Source organism: Aegilops tauschii, chromosome 2 (assembly GCF_002575655.3).
Source record: "Aegilops tauschii subsp. strangulata cultivar AL8/78 chromosome 2, Aet v6.0, whole genome shotgun sequence".
NCBI lineage: Eukaryota > Viridiplantae > Streptophyta > Magnoliopsida > Poales > Poaceae > Aegilops > Aegilops tauschii.
In genome coordinates this window covers 214,002,289-214,027,122 of record NC_053036.3, presented here as the reverse complement: position 1 = coordinate 214,027,122, position 24,834 = coordinate 214,002,289, and the positions used below count along the sequence as shown (strand labels likewise).

Sequence of the window (24,834 nt, the reverse complement as noted above, 5' to 3'; positions counted from 1 at the left end):
CCATGTTAAGTTCCTGTAGCATGTTGATTTCTTGCTCTGAACATTGCTACCTGATGCTGTTTCAGTCATGTCCAGTAATTTCACTAAGTCTGTGATCCTGATATGTTTTGCACTTTTGCCATGCTTGTTTGAACCTGTTATGTTGTGATCTAGCCGTAGCTCAGTGTTCATCTTTTGTCAAGCATTCTCTTTAGATTACCGCCATATGCTTTGTTTCTATGTTGGAGTGCTTTGGCATAGTTACTTGATGTATTCTAAGTGCTATCATGCTGTTAATCACAGATTCGTGTCATTCTTGTTTTGCTTGCCATTTGCAAACCGTGCATCCGTTTCCAGTGATCTTTATATTGATTTCGACCGAAATCATCTCATCTTTCCAGTGGCATGCTTGGTTTGCCAAGTTACTGCCTTGTTCATTCTTTTTCCTCCAGAGCACGCATACGCATCGCACACCACATCTCGCATATCATACATGTTTTGCATCATGTTGCTTGTGCATTTCCCGTGATTGATTGTGGTTCCATTGTTTGTGTTCTTGCTGTGGGTAGAGCCGGGAGACGAGTTCGTGAACGAGGAACCTGTTGAGTACGCTTACGAGGATCAAGCTTTCGACAACTCTGAGAACCTTGCAGGCAAGATGACCATACCCTCGAAATCACTTCTATCTTTGCTTTGCTAGTTATTCATTCTGTTGCCATGCTGCGCTACCTACCACTTGCTATATCATGCCTCCCGTAATTGCCATGTCAAGCCTCTAACCATCCTTTCCTAGCAAACCATTGTTTGGCTAAGTTACCGCTTTTGCCCAGCCCTTCTTATAGCGTTGCTAGTTGCAGGTGAAGTTGAAGTTGGTTCCATGTTGGAACATGGATATTTTGGAATATCACAATATCTCTTATTTAATTAATGCATCTATATATTTGGTAAAGGGTGGAAGGCTCGGCCTTATGCCTGGTGTTTTTTTCACTCTTGCCGCCCTAGTTTCCGTCATACCGGTATTATGTTCCTTGAGTTTGCGTTCCTTATGCGGTTGGGTGATTTATGGGACCCCCTTGACAGTTCGCCTTGAATAAAACTCCTCCAGCAAGGCCCAACCTTGGTTTTACCATTTGCCACCTAAGCCTTTTCCCTTGGGTTTTCGCGAGCCCGAGGGTCATCTTTATTTTAACCCCCCCGGGCCAGTGCTCCTTCGAGTGTTGGTCCGAACCGAGCAGCCTGCGGGGCCACCTCGGGGAAACTTGAGGTCTGGTTTTACTCGTAGCTTGACTTATCCGGTGTGCCCTGAGAACGAGATATGTGCAGCTCCTATCGGGATTTGTCGGCACATTCGGGTGGCTTTGCTGGTCTTGTTTTACCATTGTCGAAATGTCTTGTAAACCGGGATTCCGAGACTGATTGGGTCTGCCTGGGAGAAGTTTTATCCTACGTTGACCGTGAGAGATTATAATGGGCTAAGTTGGGACACCCCTGCAGGGTATTATCTTTCGAAAGTCGTGCCCGCGGTTATGAGACAGATGGGAATTTGTTAATGTCCGGTTGTAGAGAACTTGTCACTTGACTTAATTAAAAATACATCAACCGCGTGTGTAGCCGTGATGGTCTCTTCTCGGCGGAGTCCGGGAACTGAACACGGTTTGAGTTATGCATGAACGTAAGTAGTTTCAGGATCACTTCTTGATCATTTCTAGCTTCGCGACCGTTGCGTTGCTTCTCTTCTCGCTCTCATTTGCGTATGTTAGCCACCATATATGCTTAGTGCCTGCTGCAGCTCCACCTCATTACACCATCCTTTCATATAAGCTTAAATAGTCTTGATCTCGCGGGTGTGAGATTGCTGAGTCCTCGTGACTCACAGATTCTACCAAAACAGTTGCAGGTGCCGACGATGCCAGTGCAGATGACGCAACCGAGCTCAAGTGGGAGTTCGACGAGGAACGTGGTCGTTACTATGTTTCTTTTCCTGATGTTCAGTAGTGGAGCCCAGTTGGGACGATCGGGGATCTAGCATTTGGGGTTATCCTATTTTCATTTGGATTTTGACCGTAGTCGGTCTATGTGTGGATTTTGGATGATGTATGAATTATATTTATGTATTGTGTGAAGTGGCGATTGTAAGCCAACTCTCGTTATCCCATTCTTGTTTCATTACATGGGATTGTGTGAAGATAACCCTTCTTGCGACAATACCACAATGCGGTTATGCCTCTAAGTCGTGCCTCGACACGTGGGAGATATAGCCGCATCGTGGGCGTTACAAGGGAGGAGAAGAAAGAGGAGATGTACAAAGTCATGTTGAATGCGAAAAAGAGAGAATGGATTGGGACCGAGAGAGGGCGAACCACAAGTTGCAAATTAAGAGGGAGAAGATAGAGCTGGAGAAGGAATAGACGTGTGTCAAATGGGAGATCGAGAAGGCCCGGATTTTTGGATCAATAGATTTTGAGAAGGAGAGGTTGCAACTTGCTCGAGACATCGACGAGTCAAGAATAATGTTGGTGGATGCAAGTCTCTTGGATGCGGAAGGTAAGAAGTGGCTTGAGGGAAAGAAGAAGGAGATCAACTCGCGTAATGAGTACGGGACGACGAGAGCGGCCATCGAAGCAGCGGACAAGACAAGGATGGTAGCCATGATAGAGCATGCGACACGGATAGCGTCCGACAAGTGATTCATCACGTCGGCCAGCCGTGGTCCGGACATTTAATTTCATTATGGCATGTCTGGATTGTTGAATTGTGATTTAGTTTGCTTTGTTGCTTTGTTGAATTGTGATAAATTTGAGCTATATGATGGACATGCGTGGATTTAAGGGTTTAGATACGAGGAGCGTAGCTGTCCAACGGTATTTTACGCTGTCCGTGGTTGTGTTCGGACGCGTTCACGGATTTTTAGGGGGGGCGGATTTGCCAAATGTGGATGTAGATGTAGTATGCTTTCCGTTTAGTTTCGGTAGATGTTTTAATTTTGGTTTGTATTGACCTCCCCTATGCTATCTAGTAGATGAACTGTCTTATGCTATGTTTGATGAACTCCAGTGATCTATGTTTCCGTACGAACTAAGTTTGAATATGCGATATTAGTTGCAGGATCTGTTTTGGATGCGCGTCCGACGTCCTACAAAAATCATTTTCGGGATGCCTTAAATGATTTTTGCGAGACGGCGGGTTGCGGGATGTGCTAGAGATGCTCTTATACCGGTAAAAAGAAGGGAAAGAGGTTTGTTTTAGGGGTAGAAGGAAAAGAGGTGTCCTCTTGTGCACGAACTTGCTGGATTGAGGCGGCCCATGGGCTTCTCTTTCCGCTCACACTCTTTTGCCCCAGCCACCAAGATTCAGTCAGTAATAGGTACACATCTCCTCTTGTTCCAGCATCGCCGAACCCGAACCACGCCGTCCGGTCCACCCCGAGAGGAGAGCGCAGCGACATGCCGGCGACGCCGACCATCATCGGTGCCCTGCTGGGGCTGGGCACCCAGATGTACTCCAACGCCCTCCGGAAGCTCCCCTACATGCGCCGTATAGCCCCTTTCCCATCCATCCCTCCCTTTCCGCCTTCCCCTTTCCTTTGTTGATTTCTTGATCTGTCCTCACGATGCATCCTGCCATCCATCCGCACTCCCGGTTCCTTATTTCGTCTGATCTGTAACCCTTTATATGCCTGCAAGTATGTGTTGGTTTGGGCGCCTTTGTTGGCCGTAAGAGCGGTAGATTTAGGATGTGGTTCTTGATTTATGTTTAGTGGGTTCATAGATTGGGATTCAGTCACTACCTTGGCCTTGGCAAGACCGAATGGTTGGATTTTCTGTAGAAAGTTCCCGTAATTTTCGGTTGCAGTATTACAGTGTTTACTGTTTGACTTGATTTCTGAACACATACTGTCCAAATATTAGTTCCTTTTGTTCTGATCCCCTCATTTCCTTGCTTTTATTATCTGGCTTTGTAACATTCTAGTTGCAGGTTTGATTCCTTCTCATGTGATTCCCCTTTTTGTTTCAGATCCCTGGGAGCATGTGCTGGGAATGGGTCTGGGTGTTGTGTTTGTAAACCAACTGGTGAAGTTTGATGAGAAGGTCAAGGTGGACCTTGACAAGATGCTTGAGCGTGCGAAACACGCCAATGAGCAGCGCTACTTTGGTTTGTGCTTATTTGCTCCCAACATTTTGGAATCCTGATTATATGCTACTCCCTCCTTCCATGTTTAATTGTTTATAAGTCCCGAGGCGCGCACACAATTTTATGGTAAACTTTGACCAATGTTTGCGCAAATGATATTTGGTTTATCTGCACAAAAGTTATGCCATTACGAAACATTCTTCAATACGGATCCATGGCATCACTTTTCTGTCACGGAAACCTTATACTAGTAGTATTGTTGTTGGTCAAGGGGCTCTTAGGATGATTAGTGCTGTTTGAAGAATTGTTACGTTATCACAGTAATAGCTTTTATATGCCTTCATGAAATCTATTGTGGTGAACTAGTGATCTTTTTACCAATCAGCTTGGTAAACTGTGCACTATTGATTCAACCAGTGTTGCTCACAGTAATGGTACTAGATTTGCAGAATGACTGAGCGGCATACACATATCACTAATTAAACATGGAGGTCTTTTCTTCATTTTGTGTTGATTTTTCGAATGAAAGTTGGTAGCTTATGAGGTAGATTCGCAAAATTCACTCTTGCCCTTGTTTAAACTGTGAATGGTATATGAATTCGAAGGGTTTCAAAACTCTGGGATTTTTTCATATGACATCCGGGATGTAGGTTGAACTAGCTTTCTGAGAAACATCCAGATCACTTTCCCTGAAACTATAGGCCTCCTCTGTCGAAATCCAATTTCACCCAACCTGCTACACTGTTTTCACCTGAATTTAGTAGATAGCCGCGAACCACAGAGGGCGAGGGTTTTTGGAAACTTATCCAGATGGAGCCCGGTGCATTACTTTAAGTCCTAAATTCATTTCTTCTGATGGGGATATACCTATGTTCGTCCTTGTATAGGACATGCTGCGCATAGTCGTTATTTCATATTAAGAAGCTTCTAGCAAATAAATCAGCCCCCCCCCCCCCCCCCCCCCCCCCCAAAACACGCACAAACATAACCCTTACTACTATTCCCCTGGCTATTAGTACCTTGCAGAGGTGTGGATTTTGCTCTCTGCTACCTTCCATCTCGATTTTCATTCTAATCTAGTGCGTTAGCATGCATATATGCAAGTTTCAAGTTTGAACTAAACTTGTCTCCTGATTGTGTATTGGTGAAGATTTTGCTTCATTGATATGTTAGCCATTTTATTTCCAGTTTTCTTTTTTTCTTATGTTTAATCAAGCCGTAAAACTTGATTATATCTGCCATCACCTGTGATAGTCCTTAATTTCTACTCTCAAGCTTAATATTTCTGCTCCTTGCATGCATTTTAATTCTTACTGGACTATTGTTTTTTGCAGTGTTTATTAAATTATTGACTACTTTAAAACTTCAATTAAAGAACTAATAGTCATCACATTTTTTAGAGCATAATTTACTATGAATCACCATATGCCGTGTGCCGCCGTTGCTCTGTAATGAGGCTCACGGCACATAAGAAATACCTATCATATGTACCCACAAAGCGAATACCGTAACAAGAATCAATATTGCCATTACCTTTTTTGGAGGTAAAACAACCAGATAGGTGGTAGTTTCCCTCCTATCATTTCAGATATGGAGGGAAAAATCATGGATCGAGAAACGGAGATTATGCGGAAACAAGGCAATATGCTGGAAATGTTAGGGTGTAATAATAAAACAGAAATCTGTGAACATATCAGATCAAAACTTGATTGATTTTGTGACTGCCTTTTTATCAAGTTATACACTGTTTAGTGACTTGGTGCTAAAGCAAAGAGGGAGAAAGAGAGAGAGAGATGGCTGCACGTGATATGACCAATCTCCAGTTGTAGTTTTACTGAACTACACATGACATATGTGTAGGGCATCTCCATTTGCTTGTCTCCACTCTTGCCTTTCTTTATCTTCTAGTGCTGGTAAGGCGGGAATTAAACACAAAATTATATGTTATAACCATGACATCTGACTTTTAGTGGAGGCCTGGAAGATCAGTATGAAGAGATTTGGTTTTTTTTCTTCTTAAAACTGCCTGACTGTATGAACTCTTCCTGTAGAAATGACCAGAGCAGTTCAATATGTTTGATACCAACAGTTATAATGCTGAATATTGAATAAATGTTTGTACGATGGTTTATAGTGCGCGCAAGTAATCTAACATATGCTATGTAATTTGAGAATTTTGTGCACATCAAAAGCTACTTATATGATACTCTATTTGATATTCTTGTGCTCATAGACTTTTGTTCAAATTTTCTACAGACGAAGACGACGATTAGCTATTCAAATTTGTTTGGCGGCTACCAGGGTTTTTGCAGTTTGCTTTGGTCAGAAAAACTGGCTCCGCATTTCATCTGCGGTAGTGTAATAAACTGATGTTTCACAGTACTTGGGTTGTACTTGTACGGGAGACCTTTTTATGGTACTTGAATCTGATTGATTACCTTCTCTGAATCATCGTTATTCAAGTTCAAATGATGACTTATAGTACCTGTTGATTGTGCAAAGCAAATGATCAACTTATCTACCTCATCCTTCCTTCTGGGGGTCGCTGACAGAACTTAATCTGCAGGATGCTCCTCAGGGGTCTGAATGATGACTGAAATTTTTTGTTTTCGAACTATTTTTATTTCTTAGAAATTTGCATCGCTTGTACAAACAATCTCCAAGCCCAGTCAAATTGAAAGTTAAACAATCCAATCCGATCCAAGGGGATTCTTCTTCCCCTGATCCAGTGACCATATTCCTAATATAATAAACGCCAACTTTTGTTGCCTCTTTTCATGCCAGAAAACCAACCCAAATTAGATGAAACAAGAAACAGTTGATAAAAGAAGTTCCTAGCGCTTCTGCTCGCCGGCTCGGTAGTAGTCGAGCGTAACGTGGAGCAGCAGATCAGAGATCTGGCGCGCCGTCGGCCTCTCCCCTGGCGCCGGCCTGGTGCACCGGAGCGCCACCAAGAGGACCTCCGCCATCGACGACTCCTCGCGCGGCGCCAGCGGCTTGAGCGCCGGGTCGAACACCTGGTCCCTGCCCGGCGACGGTGCGTCAACCCGGGACTGCACCCATCGCACCATGTCCATGTCGCCGCGGAAGGTCTTGTCGGTGGGCAGGAGGCCGGTGACGAGCTCCATGAGCACGATGCCCGTGCTGTAGACGTCGCTCTTCTCCGTCGCCTTGAGGCTGTAAGCACACTCTGCACGAACATGCAGGCAGATGGTCAGCAGTTGATATATGACTGGGGCCTATGTGCAGACCTATTTGAGTGTCAGTGTTCCAAAATATAAGGTGCGTGCAAGTCAACCATTTGAGTGTCAGGTACCTGGTGCCATGTAGCCGTATGATCCAGCGAAGAGAGAGGCTGACTCGGTGCACTCCTTGCCGCCGTTGCGGTTCTCGGCGATGGCCTTGGCCAGGCCGAAGTCGCCGAGGTGCGCCTCCATGTCGCCGTCCAGGAGAACGTTGCTGGATTTGATGTCCCTGTGCACCACCCGCGGCACGCAGTCGTGGTGGAGGTACTCCACGCCCTGCACCAGGCCCGCCGCCACCTTGAGCCGCGCGTCCCAGCTCAGCACCCGCTTCTTGCCCTCGCCGGCGCCGCCGTGAAGCCAGTCGTACAGGCTGCCGTTCTCCATGTACTCGTAGATGAGCATGCTGCCGCCATGCTCGCCTTGGCCGACGAACCCGAGGAGCTTCACCAGGTGGCGGTGCCGGACCCGGCCCAGGATCTTCACCTCCCTCGCGAAGCTCTTGTCCTGCAGCAGCATGTCGCTGTCCATGTGCACGAACCTCTTCACGGCCACCGTCTCGCCGGTGGGCAGCTCTGCCCTGTACACCGTCCCCGAGCCCCCGGAGCCGACGGCGAACTGGTCGCTCAAGTTCGCCGTCGCCTCCATGATCGCATCCCACCGGAACTCCCGCCGCGCCGAGCCCTTGATAATCAGCTGCCGGTTCGTGTTGCCCTGGCTCGACGAGAACACCGTGCAGTTCACCTCCCCGGAGTGCCGCCCGCGCCGCCGCACTGCCAGCAGCACAAGCACAATCACCAGGATCACAATCGTCAGTGTCACCGCCGCGGACACCAGCGCGATCGACGCGGAGTGCATCGTGGACCGGCCACGCCCGCCGCTGCCGCAGCCTCTCAGATGGCTGCCGCAGAGCGCAGCATTGCCGGAGAAGGCGTCCTGCGGCCACCGGGAGAACTCGTCCCCCAGCCTACCATCCAGCCGATTGCTAGACAAGTCCAGCTCCACCAAACTGCTCATCCTGGCGAGCTGCGACGGCACTGTTCCCACCAGAGCATTGTGAGAGAGGTTCAAATCTTCCAGCTTGGAGAGAGACCCAATTGATGCAGGGATTATGCCCACCAGATTGTTGCTGCTCAAATCCAGCAAGCTCTGCAACTCTTGCATCTTGCCGATGTCAGGTGGAATCGCGCCCGACAGCTGATTCTGCGACAAATTCAGCTCATACAGGTTGCTCAGTCTTGCCACGGTCGCCGGTACCGGACCTGAGAGCTGGTTCTGCGCCAGATTCAGCACGTTGAGAGAAGCCAACCTACCGATTTCAGGCGGCACCGTTCCATTGATCTGGTTGCCGTCGATCGACAGCTTCAGGAGCTTGGAGCACTTGGTGAGCTGGACCGGCAATGCGCCGGTGAATTCGTTGGCGGAGAGCGTCAGCTCGCCCAGCTGCGGCAGCGTGCCCAGCCAGGCCGGCACGGGGCCTGACAGCCGGTTGTGGTTGAGGACGATGTGGCTGAGCTGCGTGCACCGCGAGAGCGCGTCCGGGATGACGCCGGTGAGCGCATTGTTCGACACATCCAGCAGCGTCAGCGCGGCGATGCCGCCCAGCGACGGCGGGATCGGCCCGGAGAGGGCGTTGCTCCCGAGGCGAACGCGCTGGAGCGACGAGGACCGCCCGAGCTGCGCCGGGATCCCGCCCTCGAACGAGTTGTTGGTGGCGTCGAACGAGAGCAGGCTCGCCGACCCGCAGAGCGGCAGGAGGCTGCCGCCGAGCCGGTTGTGCGCGATGTTCACCCTCGTGATGTTCCGGCACTCGAACATGCCATCCGGGACTGCGCCGGACAGCGAGTTGTTGTACAGCATAAACTGCTGGAGCGCTTCGAGCTTCTCAAACGTCGCCGGGATTTCACCGGATAGAGCATTGTCCGCCAAGTCAAGAACCTGGAGCTGATGGCAATCGCCGAGCTCCGGCGGAATCAGGCCCGACAGCTCGTTCTGCCGGAGGTGAAGAAAGATCAGCTCGGACAGATTCCCGATGGACGCCGGTATGCTCCCGTTGAACTGGTTCCCAAAGAAGTCGATCATCTGCAAGCTCGAGCACTCCCCGATGCTCTCCGGTATCTCGCCGGAGAACTGGTTCTCGTACAAGTACAGTTCCTGGAGGTTCTTAAGATTGCCGATGGCGTCCGGCAGCTGGCCAGTGAGCTGATTGTGGTACAATGCAAGGCTAGTGAGCTCAGTGAGGTTAAAGATCTCCGGCGGCAGCTCGCCAGAGAGGCTGTTGTTGTTGAGCAGCAGACCCGTCAGGTTCCCGAGCTCGCCGAGGCCCGGCGGGATGGCGCCAGAGAGACTGTTGTTCGCCAGGTCGAGCTGCGTCAGCGCACGGCACCGCGACAGCCCGTCCGGTATCTCCCCGGTGAAGTTGTTGGTGGAGAGCAGGAGGTGCTCGAGGCTACTTGATGACTCTGCTTCATTGCTGCCGCTGCACAGGTTGCCCGGAAGCCGGCCGCTGAGGTGGTTGTCGGCGAGCACAAGGAAGTTGAGCTGCGGCAGCCGGCCGAGCTCGGCGGGGAGCCCACCAGTGAGCATGTTACCGGACAGGTCAATCGTGTGCACGCGAGAGAGCGCGGCGAGAGCGCGCGGCACGCGCCCAGAGAGGCGGTTGTTCATGAGGTTGAGGTACAGGAGCTCGCCCAGAGCTCCGAGCTCCGGCGGTATGGCGCCCTCCAATGAATTGTTCCCGAGGTTGAGCTTCTGGAGATAGGAGAGCTTCCCAAGCTCCGGCGGTATCTCGCCGGTGAGTTGATTCCCAGCGAGAGCAAGCGCCTCGAGGCTTGCCATGGCGCCGATGTCCGCTGGTATCGGCCCGGACAGGGAGTTCTCTTGCAGGTTCAAGGCCGTGAGCGCAGCGAGCCTCCCAAGCCCCCCCGGTATCGCTCCGGTGAGGTTGCACGACGCGAGCCCGATGACGGTGAGGTTCCGCAGCTCCCCGAGCGCTTTGGGGATTGACCCCGACAAGCCGAGGTTGTCGCCGAGGCGCAGCACCTGGAGCGCGGCGAGTCTGCCCAGCGACGCCGGGATCCCGCCGGCGAGCTGGTTGGAGTAGAGCATGAGAAGCTGGAGCCTTCTGAGGCGCCCGAGAGCCGCCGGGATGGGGCCCGTGAGGCGATTGGACGACAGGTCGATGACCTCGAGCGCGTCGAGCCGCGCGAGCGTCCCGGGCACCGGCCCGGCAAACCCCGCGCCGGACAGGTTGAGGCCGGCCACCCTGAGCCCCGCCGGGTCGCACGTGACGCCGGCCCAGGAACAGAAGTCGGACGAGCCGCCGCCATCGGCGGACCAGCCCTCCAAAACTCCCTCCGGGTCTTCCGCGAACGCGCTCTTCACCTCCAACAGCACGTCGCCATCATCACCCGCCGCCGGCGCCACACGTGAAACCAGAACCAGCAGCAGCAGCCACGCGGCCGGAATCACCGAGAAGCGCCGCACGGCCCGCGCCATTACTCGTGCGCCCGTCATCTGCGCTTCTTGCCGCTACTAGGCGTCAAGTTGTGGGGAGCGCAGGAAGAGAGCACGTATGCATCCGGGCGGCGGCGGTGGATATGTGCATGGGCGCATGCATGGGTTCTCGCGCGCCTCTGTGCTTGGGAAGTGGAGGGAGAAAGAGGGGAGTTAAGAGGTGGCGGTAATCTGTGCCGTGTCAGTGCATGGCATTGAATGGCGCCGACCGCGTCCACCTCTAGAAGGAGTTGTTGCGCTTGCTCTGCTCTGCTCGGGAAATGGACTAATGGAGGAGATCAGAGCTCTCCAATTGCAATTTGGTTGGAGAGAGAGAGAGGGGCGAGGGGATTTGGCAGTTGGGACCGGAGTGAGTAGAGCAGAGTAGGCTGGGCCAGGCCAAGGAAAGGCAGAGAGAGAGAGAGGAGGATGGAGTTCGTAGAAAGAGAGTGGTTGGCGTCCCTTTTATGGGCGATGCGGTTCAGGATCCGCCATGGCCGTGGATTTTTACTTGTTGGTACGAAAGCAAAACTGGCTCGGGCCGAGGTGGGGCGGGGTGGGGTGGCTTGGGTCGAAAGGTTTTGTTGCTCGCCTGTCGGGGCTTCAATGGAATGGTTAAGGTTGACGTGCAGCGGATGGAGTTAGCAGCGAGCGCCTCCCGACTGGTAGGCCTACGCTACGCACGCTTGCAACGGCGCTGTCGCGCAGCCATTGCCAAGACTGAGCGCCTCTAGTGTACGTTATCTTGTCTCCTTTTAACATTCTTCATGTTGCGCTACGCTATATGGAACATGGACCGTGCGTCGTGCGACAAGGTGAAGGCTCAAGGACTTATTTTTTCTTTCCGATAAATACATCGTACGGTTTTAATTCATATATATTTAGTACTACCAAAGAATTACACAGGTGAATACTAAATGTATTTATAAACTTTGAATCCTGCAATATATTGCAGGATTTTAGGCCATAAATATAGAACGAATTTCATTTCCACCTAGTCAAGGATGGCATGAATGAAAACATACCAAATTTAGAGGTTTTCTCATCAATGTACCCAATTTAAACACCGAATTAACATGATATGCCATGTTTTAACATCCTCCACTCCCACCGCTCTTCTGCTTGGTTTTTTAGGGGTATCTCTAGCAAAGTTGATACGGCATGCGGCTCACATGACCAATGACTAAGATGACATATGAATTATATGAAGGTTCGGGGGTGAACATCCATAATTCAGTTACATCCACGGTGCCTAGAGCCACACATGTTCAAATAACAGAAAGATAAGGAACAATCACCAGAGTTCGTGCACATCAACTAAAAAAACAGGTAACTCGGTTTTATGATCTTGCTTTAATATTTATGAGAATATGATGGTGCCTAAATCAAATATATTTGTATTATGAGGAGTGAATGACCTAGCATGGATAAGAGGGACATGCACAAGCAAGCATGGAGATGGCAACAATCATACATGGAACAAAGATGGTGTTTCAATCGGAGTTAGGCTGCCATAATGACGCATGAAGGCATGGACCAAATATACAAGATAACACTTCACAATTTCGTCCATGACCATCTATAGTTGTTGCACCACCTCACTTTTGTCCCGACCCATGTATTTTTTGAAATACAAGTCAATAGGTAGTTTTTAGAGCCTGTATTAGCAGAGGAATCAAACTTATGATTGATTTATGATCCCCTCCCAAGGCCGGCGGAATTACTCTTCGTCCGTCAATAAATACCGGCGGAATTAGGGCTTGTGTTTTTTTCATTCAATTTTAGCGTTTGCTACTTTTTGTTGTAGACACGAGTTGGTGACACGTCACAAGTCATGTACCATGTGTGATTGAAACCTCACTGTGTTAATCAAATATTTCATCTTATATCTGGAACTCAGATTGCATATCTTAAATTCTTGCATGTTCTTCAGTTGCATGTAGGAGTAGATCTTCATGATAAGGTTGACCGTGTTTCGAACACCGTCAATAACCATATTTGAGTTCTTTTAGCGCGTCGTCGAGTGTCTGATGTAGTCGGATCATCAAAGTTTCTTAAAAATTGATATTAACTCATCAAAACACCATGCCACCTGTACCTATCACGTGGTATAAGGTTCCCGGTTCCTTGATAATTTTTTCAGTTTCCCTAGTATTGATTGCATCTGTTCTTCAAACATATAGTCCACGAAAAAGCCAAAACAAATAGGAATAGATCATCCTGTCCAAGCCAGTCTAAATCATCGCAATTTTTCTTTGTGGTGCATTGCACCGTTGACTTTACGTCTGCATCATCATGTCGAATTGATGGTTCTAGAGTATAATCCTTTAGAGTTCTGAGTTCTGTTCACGCTACATCTCTGCACCATCATCCAATCCGCTGTCGACAACCAACATCCATCAATTTCCACCGCATCGCCACCACCTCCCTCTATAATTATGATATTTGAAGTTGCTTGCATCTTCCCTCAACCCATCCGATTTTGAATGGTTTTGATTCGAAAAAGGAAAATAAGCATATTTTTTTGGATTCGACTAGACTAGAACCCATCAACGAGTTTACATTTTTTAACTTCTTCATGTGAAGTATGTTTTGGTTGTTCAACCACTAAATTCAAAGCTATCGATGAGCCACATCTAAAAATAGTAAAGCAAGTGTTGAAACAAATCTGGACCCTTAAAATCGTCCTCTAAGTGGGATATTTTGACCTTCGAAGTTCTAGAACACCGTTCTTCATAGTTTTTCAGACCGAGATTATTTACCCCTCATCCGAACACAAACTTGAGTGATTATTTTTTAGTTTGAAGTTAAGGCGATAGGTATCATGAAAAACTATCAAAAAATGATAAAAACAATTCAAAGGAAAGTTGCATAGAGAAGCTTCGGAGTATCCTAATTGGAGTTTATTCCTAGTCAGTGTCTCTACTTATTTTGTGGTCTTCACTTATATCTTACTATCAAGAGGTACTGCATATCATCTGTTGAATAGGTGTGTCATGCAGTTATCCTGGAGGTGCCAATGGGCACTAGGAACCCCTTGGGGCACCCCAAGGCCCAGGGCTCCCAAGGGGGCGCCTAGAGCCTACAGAAAAAGCTTCTGGGTCTCTCCCCAGTGTAAGAGTTTGTAGCAAGCAACCAGTTTTTCTCTCAGTGAGAAACTAAGTTATCAATCCGTGGAGCTGATGTACCCTGCAATACTGGTAACGTCTACAACATAAATAAAACTTCACCTGTATTCCCAATAGTTCTGACAAGTGTGTTAACCCTGCAAGTGTTGCTAGTTGCACAAGATAATTGAAAGATAAAGTGGTATATTTTTGTATTCTAGGAATAAAACAAACTAAAAATAAAAGTGTGTGTAAAAGTTGCTATAAGGTCATTCTTATGCTAAAAACTAGACTAGGGTTCATAGTTTCACCAAGTGTAACTCTCCAGTACATGGAAGTGCGGTAAGTAACAAAGTCATGTGAAAAAGTGCACAATGGAATATTTCATGCTCATGCCAAACATATGAGATGTGTTTTTGTCTTTATAGGTAGTATGTACAAATTCAATAGACCGAGATACCCTCTGCATCTTATGGCTAATAATCCATTTGTAGGTCAAGATTTTCTCTGTCCAGACATGGAGTTTAAACACAGATAATTTCATTGATCATGATGGCATACTATTGTCTATATGACTCATTTTATTCCTCCTATAAACATTAATACTTAATGGCAACAATACATTGCATTTTTTTTCACTTTCTTTCACTGTGCTAATTTACCTGTAATATTGAATAGGACTAACACACACCTTCCCTCTACTAGCTACTGATCTAAAGTGACCAAAAGTAAACAAGCAACTAGAGACAAATGTGCATCTATACACCAAACATAAATGCATCCATAAATCTTAACATAAAGAAATGGTTGATTGCTTGTATCTGCGTTGGTATTTCCTCAAAGAGGAGAGGATGATGCAGCACAACAACGGTAAGTATTTTCCTCAGTTATGAAACCATGGTTATCAATCCAGTAGGAGAACCAAGCAATACTATGTAAACAGTACCTGCACACAAATAACACTACAAAAAACACTTCCGTGATGATACGTGTTTGTCATAGTAGGTCACATTTTCTGTCATGCATGTACATCCATGACGATTTTATGACAGAATTAAGATAGTTATACCTGCGTTGTGGTAGAAGTGTCCACTTCCATGACGATAAATGGCGCGTCATGGAAGTGTTTTCGTGAAGGATAACCGACAGGTGGCATCCACTATAGCGGGTCTCCCTTAAGCTATCGGGTTCCAGTTTGGATTCGATAACCCGTTAACAGCCCTGACCAATGGGGATTTTCCATGTGTAAAATTCTCATTCACCGGAGGATCCACATGTCAGCTCCTCGTTGTGACAGATGTCAACCGTCCTCTGGACAGGAGTCGACAATGAAACGTTGACACATGGGACGACCCAATAGAGGCCCATATAGGTTTAAAAGCCGGTCCAGGAAAAGGCCCACAAGATTTTGTCAAATCTAATGAGCCGGCCCATTCATTTTCTGGACCAAATTATGGCCCACATCAGATGCAGCCCGTTAAAAGCCTGCAATATTCTGGGCCAGTTTACAGTCCATATCAGGTCCGGCCCGTTAACAACCTGCAATAGTTTGGGACAAATTACGACCCGTATTTGATTTGATCTGTTAACTAACTTCCATATCTTGGGCCAAATTATGGCCCATAACAGATACGCCCCTTTAACAGCTACTCTGCCTTTGGGCCCGTTGGGGGGTTGCTTTGCTCTTCGACCTCTTAATGGCCCGTTTAACAGTTTGGCCCAATATTAGTTTCGGCCTGTCAGCGGCCCTGTGTACATATGGAACTCTTTCGGCCCGGTTTCACTTTCGACAATTTAAAGGCCCGAGCTGCATCTGGGCCTAATTCTGGTCCGTAGTGACTTTCGGCCTCTGAATGGCCCGTAGCCTTCATGGATACATTTTAGCCCAAACTGACTGTCGGCCCGTTAAAGGCCCTTGATAGTGTTGGGCCTAATTTCAGCCCGCTATGCATTCGGCCTGGTTCCAACCCATCTTGAAATTGGCCCCACCAAGGCCAAACAACATTTTGGCCTGTTAATGGCCCGTCATATCACTGGGCCAATAATGGGCCGATGTATATTCCAGCCTGTTGTCGGCCCGTGATTTGTTCAACACAATTCATGCTCAATCTACATCTCAGCCTGTTAAAAGCCCATTTTATTTTCTGGCCCAATTAAGGCAAGCGGTTTACTCGACATTTTAAAGCCCGAAATTAATAATGGGCCAGATTAAGTCTAGGCCAACTAAAGGCCCAAGATGATTGTAGGCCAACGGTTCGGCCCATTCATAGCGATTGGCGGCCGGCTAGTTTTAGTACCAATTTTTTATATAAACCTAACGTATTGGCTAATTGAGCTTCGTTCAAAGATTACGCCTTTTTCTCAGAGTGAAGACAACATATACAACAAATAAATTACAACATCGTGACGGAGAATAAACCTAGACTATACAACAAAGAAATTACAGCATATTACATCCCCTGGGCATCAAAGTTCGCCGCCAGTGATAATAAAAGGCAACAAGACAGCATATTCCATACACTGGGCGGGTTGCCACCAGTGGAAGTAAACACATCGACAAAATAATAGACATAACTGATAACACTGCAACACAGTCAAGAAAGGTTAGCCCTACTCAGGAGCTGCAGCGCAAGTAGCTTAGCAACCTGTTGAGACTGCCCTTGTTTGATGCTTATATCCACCAACTCAAGCTGCATAACATCAATAGACGTCATGTACTTATGGTTAATCTTGCATAGAGATTGGAGTTCCAGTCGGATTTGAGCGGAAGCATGTCTTTCTGCTTGAATTTCAGATTGAAGAAGTCGAACAGATTCAGGCGGCGACTTCATCGACCTTGTGTCGCTGCTATTAGCGAGTAAGTTCGACACTACATCAAGACATGACTTTGGGGTTGTATCGCTATCCTCAAGATGTGTTGCCTTCTTCTCTGGAATATATGTTGGAGGGACAAGCTATCATTGTGCAATTCTTCCTAGCACCAGTGATGTCACCCTGAAAGAGAAACAACTAGGTAGATAACATGTTTTGCATGTATAAGCATCAGTGCTGTCAATTCATCTCATTTGTTAGTTAGAAATAAAGAGACACGGTTTAAAATAGCATTAACATAATAGGCATTGTTCATAGTTAAGACGGCAGAAAATGACATTGTGCATGAGCGGCCAGCTTCACCACACCACTGGATTACAGATCAAGAACGCAGGCATACATGTAGTGCTAAACAACGTATAAGCATGAATGGTGAGTGTACTATCAATTTATACCATTTCAGATTGGTAAATAAAGAGACATGATTTAAATAACATTAACATAATATGGCATTGTTCATAGTTAAGACATAGCGGGATATGACATTGTGCTAGAGTTGGTAGTTCCACCACACCACTAGCTTACAGTCAAGAACACAAGCATACTTGTAGTGCTAAAGAAGATAACTTGCTATGTTTAGTTTAATTTACATGGTATGAATAATGAACTAGGTTGTGCAACTAAAAACTGAAATTGAGAAGGACAAACTTATGTTTATGTACTTCTTCGTAATAAACTTTGAACATGCAATTTGATGCATATGACAAAAATAAACAGTATTCATAGTCATAGCTATCAAATTATACACAACAAAGTTTGAAGGCTCGAGGAGGACAAACTTACGTTAATAGTGAAGATCGGCTCTATAAAGCCCTTGTCCATATTGATGGGGGGGGGGCAATTTAAGAACTTTACCACATACTCTTCTTCAAGAGCATTGCCTTTATTCTACATTTTGGTAAGAGTAAATATAGATGTGATAATATAGGAACAAATGGCGATTATTAAAGCTAAGATGCGGACTATAAATGTAAGTACAACATACATGCAAAAGGCACTAACAAGAGCAATGCAGAGCTAAACTTCTTCAGTAGCATTGGTTTTATTCAATATTTTGGCAATAGTAAATATAGATGTGATGTGTAGAAAATGGAGGGCAAGGGAATAAGCTGCAAAGTGTACACGAGCAACTAGCTGACAATATAAGTATAGTGATGAAGGAAAAAAGATACTTACAAGAACAATGCAGAGCCAAACTTCTTCATAAGCATTGGGTTTATTCTACATTAATGTAAGCATTAATATAGATCTGATAATTTGGAGCGAACAGCGGATAAGCAAGCTATAATGCACAATGATGTCACATAATCCACCAGGTATGAATGTAAGTACAACGATAGGACAACATGTACTAACAAGAGCAAAGCAGCGAGCAACATAGTTGCGATATCCTAGGTTTTGCGACGCTGGTTCTATCACCATAAGTGGGGTGCTATCTGATTTCTCCGATACCACCACCATTTTCAAGGACTTTTCTTGTACTCCCTTAGGTTTTGCAATCACCCTCTTCCTTTGGATGTCTGAAACACAAGAACAACATTTGAATGAAAAAATTATGATGACAAATGGAATAGGTATTCATAATGGATGGACATGGCATCTTCACATATATCATGAGTAAACCAAGCAGATGGCGGTGCAATAAAATAGAAGAAATGTAAAACACCTTATGCAAGATACGTGCAACCAATAAAACCTTGCCAGATTAGAACATGCACCTTATTGGGTGAACATGATATGCCATATGCCTTTGACTCCTTGAGATCAGAATAGTCATTAGGATCATATGCTGAATACAAATCCTTAGGTCGGGAGCATGTGGGTTTCATTGCATCCAGATTGGATCTCAAACCTTTGATGCCAAGTTTGTTAGCCATTGAACTGGTCTGCAATATTCTTCTGATGTGCACATTCTTATATTCATTGTGATTACATACAATATCTGAGAAGCATGAAAACATAAATAGTAGTGAGATTATCTTTGTAATGCATAGGATATTCTAATATAACAGGGGCTCCCTGTAAACCCTTTGTGCTATCACTGGATTCTGATGAGATAGCCCATGTGTGTTGTAATATGGTGCGTAGATTAATATAATCTGGCACAACTACACAAAAAATAGGCTCCCTGTTGGGAGCTGAAGATGTAAGGATAGTTGGAAGATGATAGGTTCGTAATATACTGTATAGAAAGTTTATTGCCAAACCATGATAACGAGTGCGCACAGCCACTATGCAGATTGGAGTGTAGATAAAAGGGGTACACCATAACAATCATAAATAAATCAGGAAAGCAGAACTGGCTGGAAAATACGGGGTTGTATTACCGCTACTAATATAAAGCCTATCGATCACCTACATGCCAGCTCTATTCATCTGAAGGCGCACTACTGTTACTATCAGTCTAGTCTATCAAAGACTGCACATCTCCCACCATTTCCTAGATATTATGGCAGACCAACTAGAAGTGCTGAAATCATGTAGCACAAGCGGCCCAATAGAGCTGTCGACTGCAGATGTCCCTCCTCCCCTTCTTCACAAAGAACATATTGTACTTACTAAAGAAGAACAGAAGAGGAACATGTTAACAAATAGAAGGGGAAGTATATTATTGAGATTCCGCTTCTTTCTCTACGATGTTGGTTGCCCACCCATGATGAATTAGAGCGCCCAAATAAATGCCATTCCATGATGTCTCTCTATATGTGGCCACATGCATTTGGAAACTCAAGTGAGAGCATTAGCTGACCAATTAAATGTGTGTCTGTTAACTAATGTCAGTATCATATCACATTCATATTTGAAGAAGTATGCTTTGGGCGTATGATTGGTGTGTTGTTTAGCTTCAAGAGTGGACTGCTTCTAGTACGACACAAAGCACCTACACAGATCATAGTGTATATATAATGGGAAAACCCTAAGCATCACGAGTAAAATCAGGAAAGTGTAACTTGCTCGAAAATATGTGCTAGTATTGGCAGAACGGCTAGAAAAAGGCTTCGGATACCAGCGCTCTACAACTGAAGGCACATTACTGTTACTATCAGTCTAACTCTCAAAGGCGATGCAACTACCAGCATTTACTGGATATTACGGCAGACCAACACGAAGAGTTGAAAGCGTCCATGACAAGCGACCGAATAGACCTATACACTTCAAATGTCCCTGCTCCTCTCACTACAAGGAACATACTATACTACTGTTATACTCCTAAATACAAGTCTTTGTAGAGATTCCACTATGGATCACATACGGATGTATATAGATGCATTTTAGAGAGTAGATTCACTCATTTTGCTCCGTATGTAGTCCATGGAGGAATCTCTACAAAGACTTATATTTAGGAATGGAGAGAGTACTTATTAAAGAAGAGCAGAAGAGGAGCATGCTAAAGAAGAGCAAGCAGATTTGGATAATGAAATGCTCGTTGCCCACACATGATGAACCAGAGTGCATAAAGAATGCTACTCCCTGTTGTCCCTCGATATGTGGCGCACATGCTTTTTGGAAGTAAAGTAGGAACATTAGCTGACCAATTAAACATTCTCTGTTTTAGTACATGTCAGGACCACATCAGATTCGTATTTGAGCAACTAAGTTTGGAATTATGAGTGGCATATTGTTTAGCTTGATGGGTTGAGGAGCACTGCTTGCACATCTTGAAGCACCTACGATGATGGTACTGAATATATGGGAATGGCTACATGCAAGTCGCCTGACTTTCGTCATTTTGGTCAGTCGACCATTTCAGGCGGTGGGATGAAGATCCTATCTCTCCTAATACTTCTTCTTCCTCGCCTCTTATTCTTCCCCTACAGACCACCGTACGGGCCGCCGGCGGAACCACCGACCCCCGCCCTCTGCTGAACCGCCCACCACCTCCGGTCTTCCGGCACCCTCGGCCATCCCTCTAGCCAACCCCACCCCTACCCGCCCACCTGCGTCGAGTTTTGCCTCCGGCGAGGCCCCACCATAGCCCGACGACCGCCCCCACAACCACTGTCCCCACCCGAAACGCTAAGATAGATAACGGGGCAGCCCTCTGGCGAGCCCCTTCCTTCCCTCCGGCGAACTCCCAAAAATGGACTGACCCAAATTGAAATTCAGCCAACTGTCATTTAAGCTAATGCGGAATATAAAAGGGGAAAACCATAAGCATTGCGAGCATAGTGGTGAGCGTGCCATGGCGGATCTGAAGGTGCAAACCGGACAAAGACAACTTCGCAACCAATGTTTGGTTTCAACTAACAAGTAAGATTCTAAGTGATGGACAAGAAATCACAGTAAAGCAGCGACGATCTAATTTCTTGCTGAGATAAGTAACTTGAGCAGATACGAAAGAGTACCGCCTCTGGTGTGGCGCCGTGTAAGCATCTGCTGAGACGTTGAGGGTGCCGCGGTAAAGATGGCCATCGGTGGCGTGGAAGCAGATCTAGGAGGGCAGATGGTGGCAGCGAGGGAAATATCCCGGCGCGGTGGACGAGATGTTCGTAGGAGCGGCTTCGGCAAGGTGGACGACGGCGCAGATGAAGCAAGAAGACGTGATGCAAGGATCCTGGTCTGAAGCCGTGGATGAGAGAGGTCGATCTCTTGTAATGGACGACGGCGTCGGGGTATCAGCTCCGGCATGGTGGAGGAGGACGGTGGTGGATGGGGTGGCAGACGGAGGAGACTAGGTTGGAGGGGGTGTTTTGGCGCCCATAGAGTACGAATGGGGAAACAGAGGAAGAGAGGTAGGGGAACCATGTCTTGAGGACGCGCTTGTCTCAAATGCGAGGAAATTTACAAATTTAGCCCCCCTTTTAAAATTTCCTACATCACAGCAATATTAGTCGGTTGGGGATAGGACGGTAATCTCGCATACACCGAATATTTGCCGATGGAGATTCGGCCGAGGAGAGTTTATTTTGGCGCCCACCGTGTATGAATCGGGGTGAGAGGCGATTTCGGCCGAGGAGAAACTGTGTTTTGACGCCCACCGTGTATGAATCCGGGGAGGTGAGAGGCAGAGGCGGTTATGTCATGTTTGAGTGAAATTACAAGCCTACCCCTTTTGAAACCTCTAGAAATCGAGCCGACAGGCTTTGCATGTTAGGGATAGGTAGTAATTTCCATCTCGCGGATTTTTGTTTCGGGCGGTTACTACGAGTTTCCCCGCTTCGTTCAAATTTTTGCAGAAAAAGATTGCACATTTACTGTCCTACTCAATTCGAATCCATTGTGTATTCTTTTGTTTTCCGGGCAGGATCCATTTTGTATTCAAATACAAATCTATATACATCATTTTTTATGTATACTTTCAAAAGCACAACACCTTTTATACATAAATATGATTTACAAATGGCATGATCTCAGATTCATAAGGCCGAATCCATCTTAATTTGACTTTTCAAATATTTGAAACCACTTTATGTTGAAATCCTCGCTAACTGTCTCCAATTAATGTGTGTTTCATGCGGTTTTTTTACTTCTCAAACACATATAATGTGTTTGACACACGCAACATATAGTGTGATCCCGTTTAGACATTAATTGCTTATAAACCATGCAATTGCCTCTAATTAAAAAAATCTATGAATCACTAATATTGATAAACTAAATAACATTACATGTGTCCCCAAACTCAAATGAATATGCATGCTTGATAGACCAATTTTCGTTATGATATTATCGATGTCCTGATCTCTAGTTTAAATATTTGAATCCCCTTTAATCCAGATATTCGTCTCATATAGCTATCACTCATGCTTATATATCTTTCTAGACCTATACACCTTCACCATCTCTCGGGTATCTCTCGTGCTACTTGTATGTCGACAACAGTCTTTTATCTTCGTAACACACTGACCGTACTCTCTCCCTCGACCTTCACTATATCTCTCTTGAAGTATATCTCGCTCACTGCTATGTGTCTCTAACTATGATTCTCCTTGTGAAATCTCTTTCTCTCACACAAACACAAACTTTGTCTCCCGGGTCTCAGTTCACTCTACTATTCCCATGTATGCCGCTCACACACACCCTCTCACACATAGATGTCTCCGCCACCTATGTCTCAGTAGCTACAACTCTCCCTCTTAAATATCTTTCTCTCGCAAACACAAACCCCGTCTCTCGGGATCTCATTTCTCTCTAATATTCGTTTGTATGTCACTCACATGCACCCTCTCTCTGTCTCTCTCACACCCACACACATAACTCAGCCTTCTGATCCACTCGACTCTTATCTCTAACACACACTGTCACGCCCAATATGCGACCCTATCCGAGAGGAACTCGAAGGTCCCACCAAGGAAAGACCCGCATATTGAAACGCTTTTGCAAGGTGGATATCATTACATCAACATTACATAATAGATGGGGATACATACATAAGGCATACAAATGCCGCAAGAATACATCAATACTTCATACATAAGATTAACATCCGACTACGGATGGAACACAAACAGAAGCTCAAACGACATCCACCCTGCTAGCCCAGGCTGCCGACCTGGAACCTATCCCCTGATCGAAGAAGAAGCAAAAGAAGAACTCCAAAACAAGCAAAATCACTCTCGCGTCATGATCATCGCATAACCTGTACCTGCAACTGTTGTTGTAGTAATCTGTGAGCCATGAGGACTCAGCAATCCCATTATCATGGGTATCAAGACTAGCAAAGCTTAATGGGTAAGGAAGGGGCAAAGTGGTGAGGTTGCAGCAGCGACTAAGCATGTATGGTGGCTAACATACGCAAATAAGAGTGAGAAGAGAAGCAACGGAACGGTCGTCAACTAGTAATGATCAAGAAGTGATCCTGAACTTCTACTTACGTCAAACATAACCCACAAACCGTGTTCACTTCCCGGACTCCGCCGAAAAGAGACCATCACGGTTACACACGCGGTTGATGCGTTTTAATTAAGTCAAGTGTCAAGTTCTCTACAACCGGACATTAACAAATTCCCATCTGCCACATAACCGCGGGCACGACTTTCGAAAGATAATACCCTACAGGGGTGTCCCAACTTAGCCCATTATAAGCTCTCACGGTCAACGAAGGATATTCCTTCTCCCGGGAAGACCCGATCAGTCTCGGAATCCCGGTTTACAAGACATTTCGACAATTGTAAAACAAGACCAGCAAAGCCGCCCGATGCGCCGACAATCCCGATAGGAGCTGCACATATCTCGTTCTCAGGGCAACACCGAATAGGTCAAGCTACGAGTAAAACCAGCCCTCAAGTTGCCCCGAGGTGGCCCCGCAGGCTGCCCGGTTCGGGCCAACACTTAGAGAAGCGCTGGCCCCGGGGGGGGGGGGGGGTTAAAATAAAGATGACCCTCGGGATGCGCGACTCTCAAGGGAAAAAAGGCTAGGTGAGGAAAATGTAAAACCAAGGTTGGGCCTTGCTGGAATTTTTTTATTCAAAGCGAACTGTCAAGGGGGTCCCATAAATCACCCAACCGCGTAAGAGACGCAAAATCAAGGAACATAACACCGGTATGATGGAAACTAGGGCGGCAAGAGTGGAACAAAACACCAGGCATAAGGCCGAGCCATCCACCCGTTACCAAGTATATAGATGCATTAATTAAATAAGAGATATTGTGATATCCCAACAAAGTTCATGATATCCATGTTCCAACATGGAACAAACTTCATCTTCACCTGCAACTAGCAACGCTATAAGAGGGGCTAAGCAAAGCGGTAACATAGCCAAACAACGGTTTTCTAGGAAGGGTGAAAAGGTTAGAGGTTGACATGGCAATTTGGGAGGCTTGATAAGCAAGTGATAGGTAACGCTTCATAGCGATAGAACGAAGCAACTAGCATAGCAATGATAGTAATGAGATCCAAGGTGACGGTCATCTTGCCTGAAATCCCGCTAGGAAGAAGAACGAGTACATGAAGAAGATGAAGCCACGAAGACGAACCAAGCGTAGACGAACGAATCCTCACGATCGCAACGAAACGGGAACTATCGAGAAGAATCACACCACATGGTAAACACACCACACATGAACAA

The 24,834-nt window shown here is 46.3% G+C and overlaps 2 protein-coding genes across 2 annotated transcripts; one reads left to right on the top strand and one right to left on the bottom strand.

Moving 5' to 3' along the window:
• Positions 1–3,288: 3,288 nt before the first annotated feature.
• Positions 3,289–6,594, top strand: LOC109758538 (uncharacterized). The gene is made up of 3 exons (XM_020317398.4): positions 3,289–3,513; positions 3,994–4,131; positions 6,367–6,594. Exons 1-3 carry the CDS (start codon positions 3,423–3,425, stop codon positions 6,381–6,383), a joined length of 246 nt encoding a protein of 81 aa, XP_020172987.1. The 5' UTR covers positions 3,289–3,422; the 3' UTR covers positions 6,384–6,594.
• Positions 6,595–6,709: 115 nt separating this feature from the next.
• On the bottom strand, positions 6,710–11,401 carry LOC109758537 (uncharacterized). The gene is made up of 2 exons (XM_020317397.4): positions 7,427–11,401; positions 6,710–7,300 (listed from the first exon to the last, which is right to left on the bottom strand). The coding sequence occupies exons 1-2, from the start codon at positions 10,866–10,868 to the stop codon at positions 6,945–6,947; spliced, it is 3,798 nt and encodes a 1,265-aa protein (XP_020172986.1). The 5' UTR covers positions 10,869–11,401; the 3' UTR covers positions 6,710–6,944.
• Positions 11,402–24,834: the final 13,433 nt, after the last annotated feature.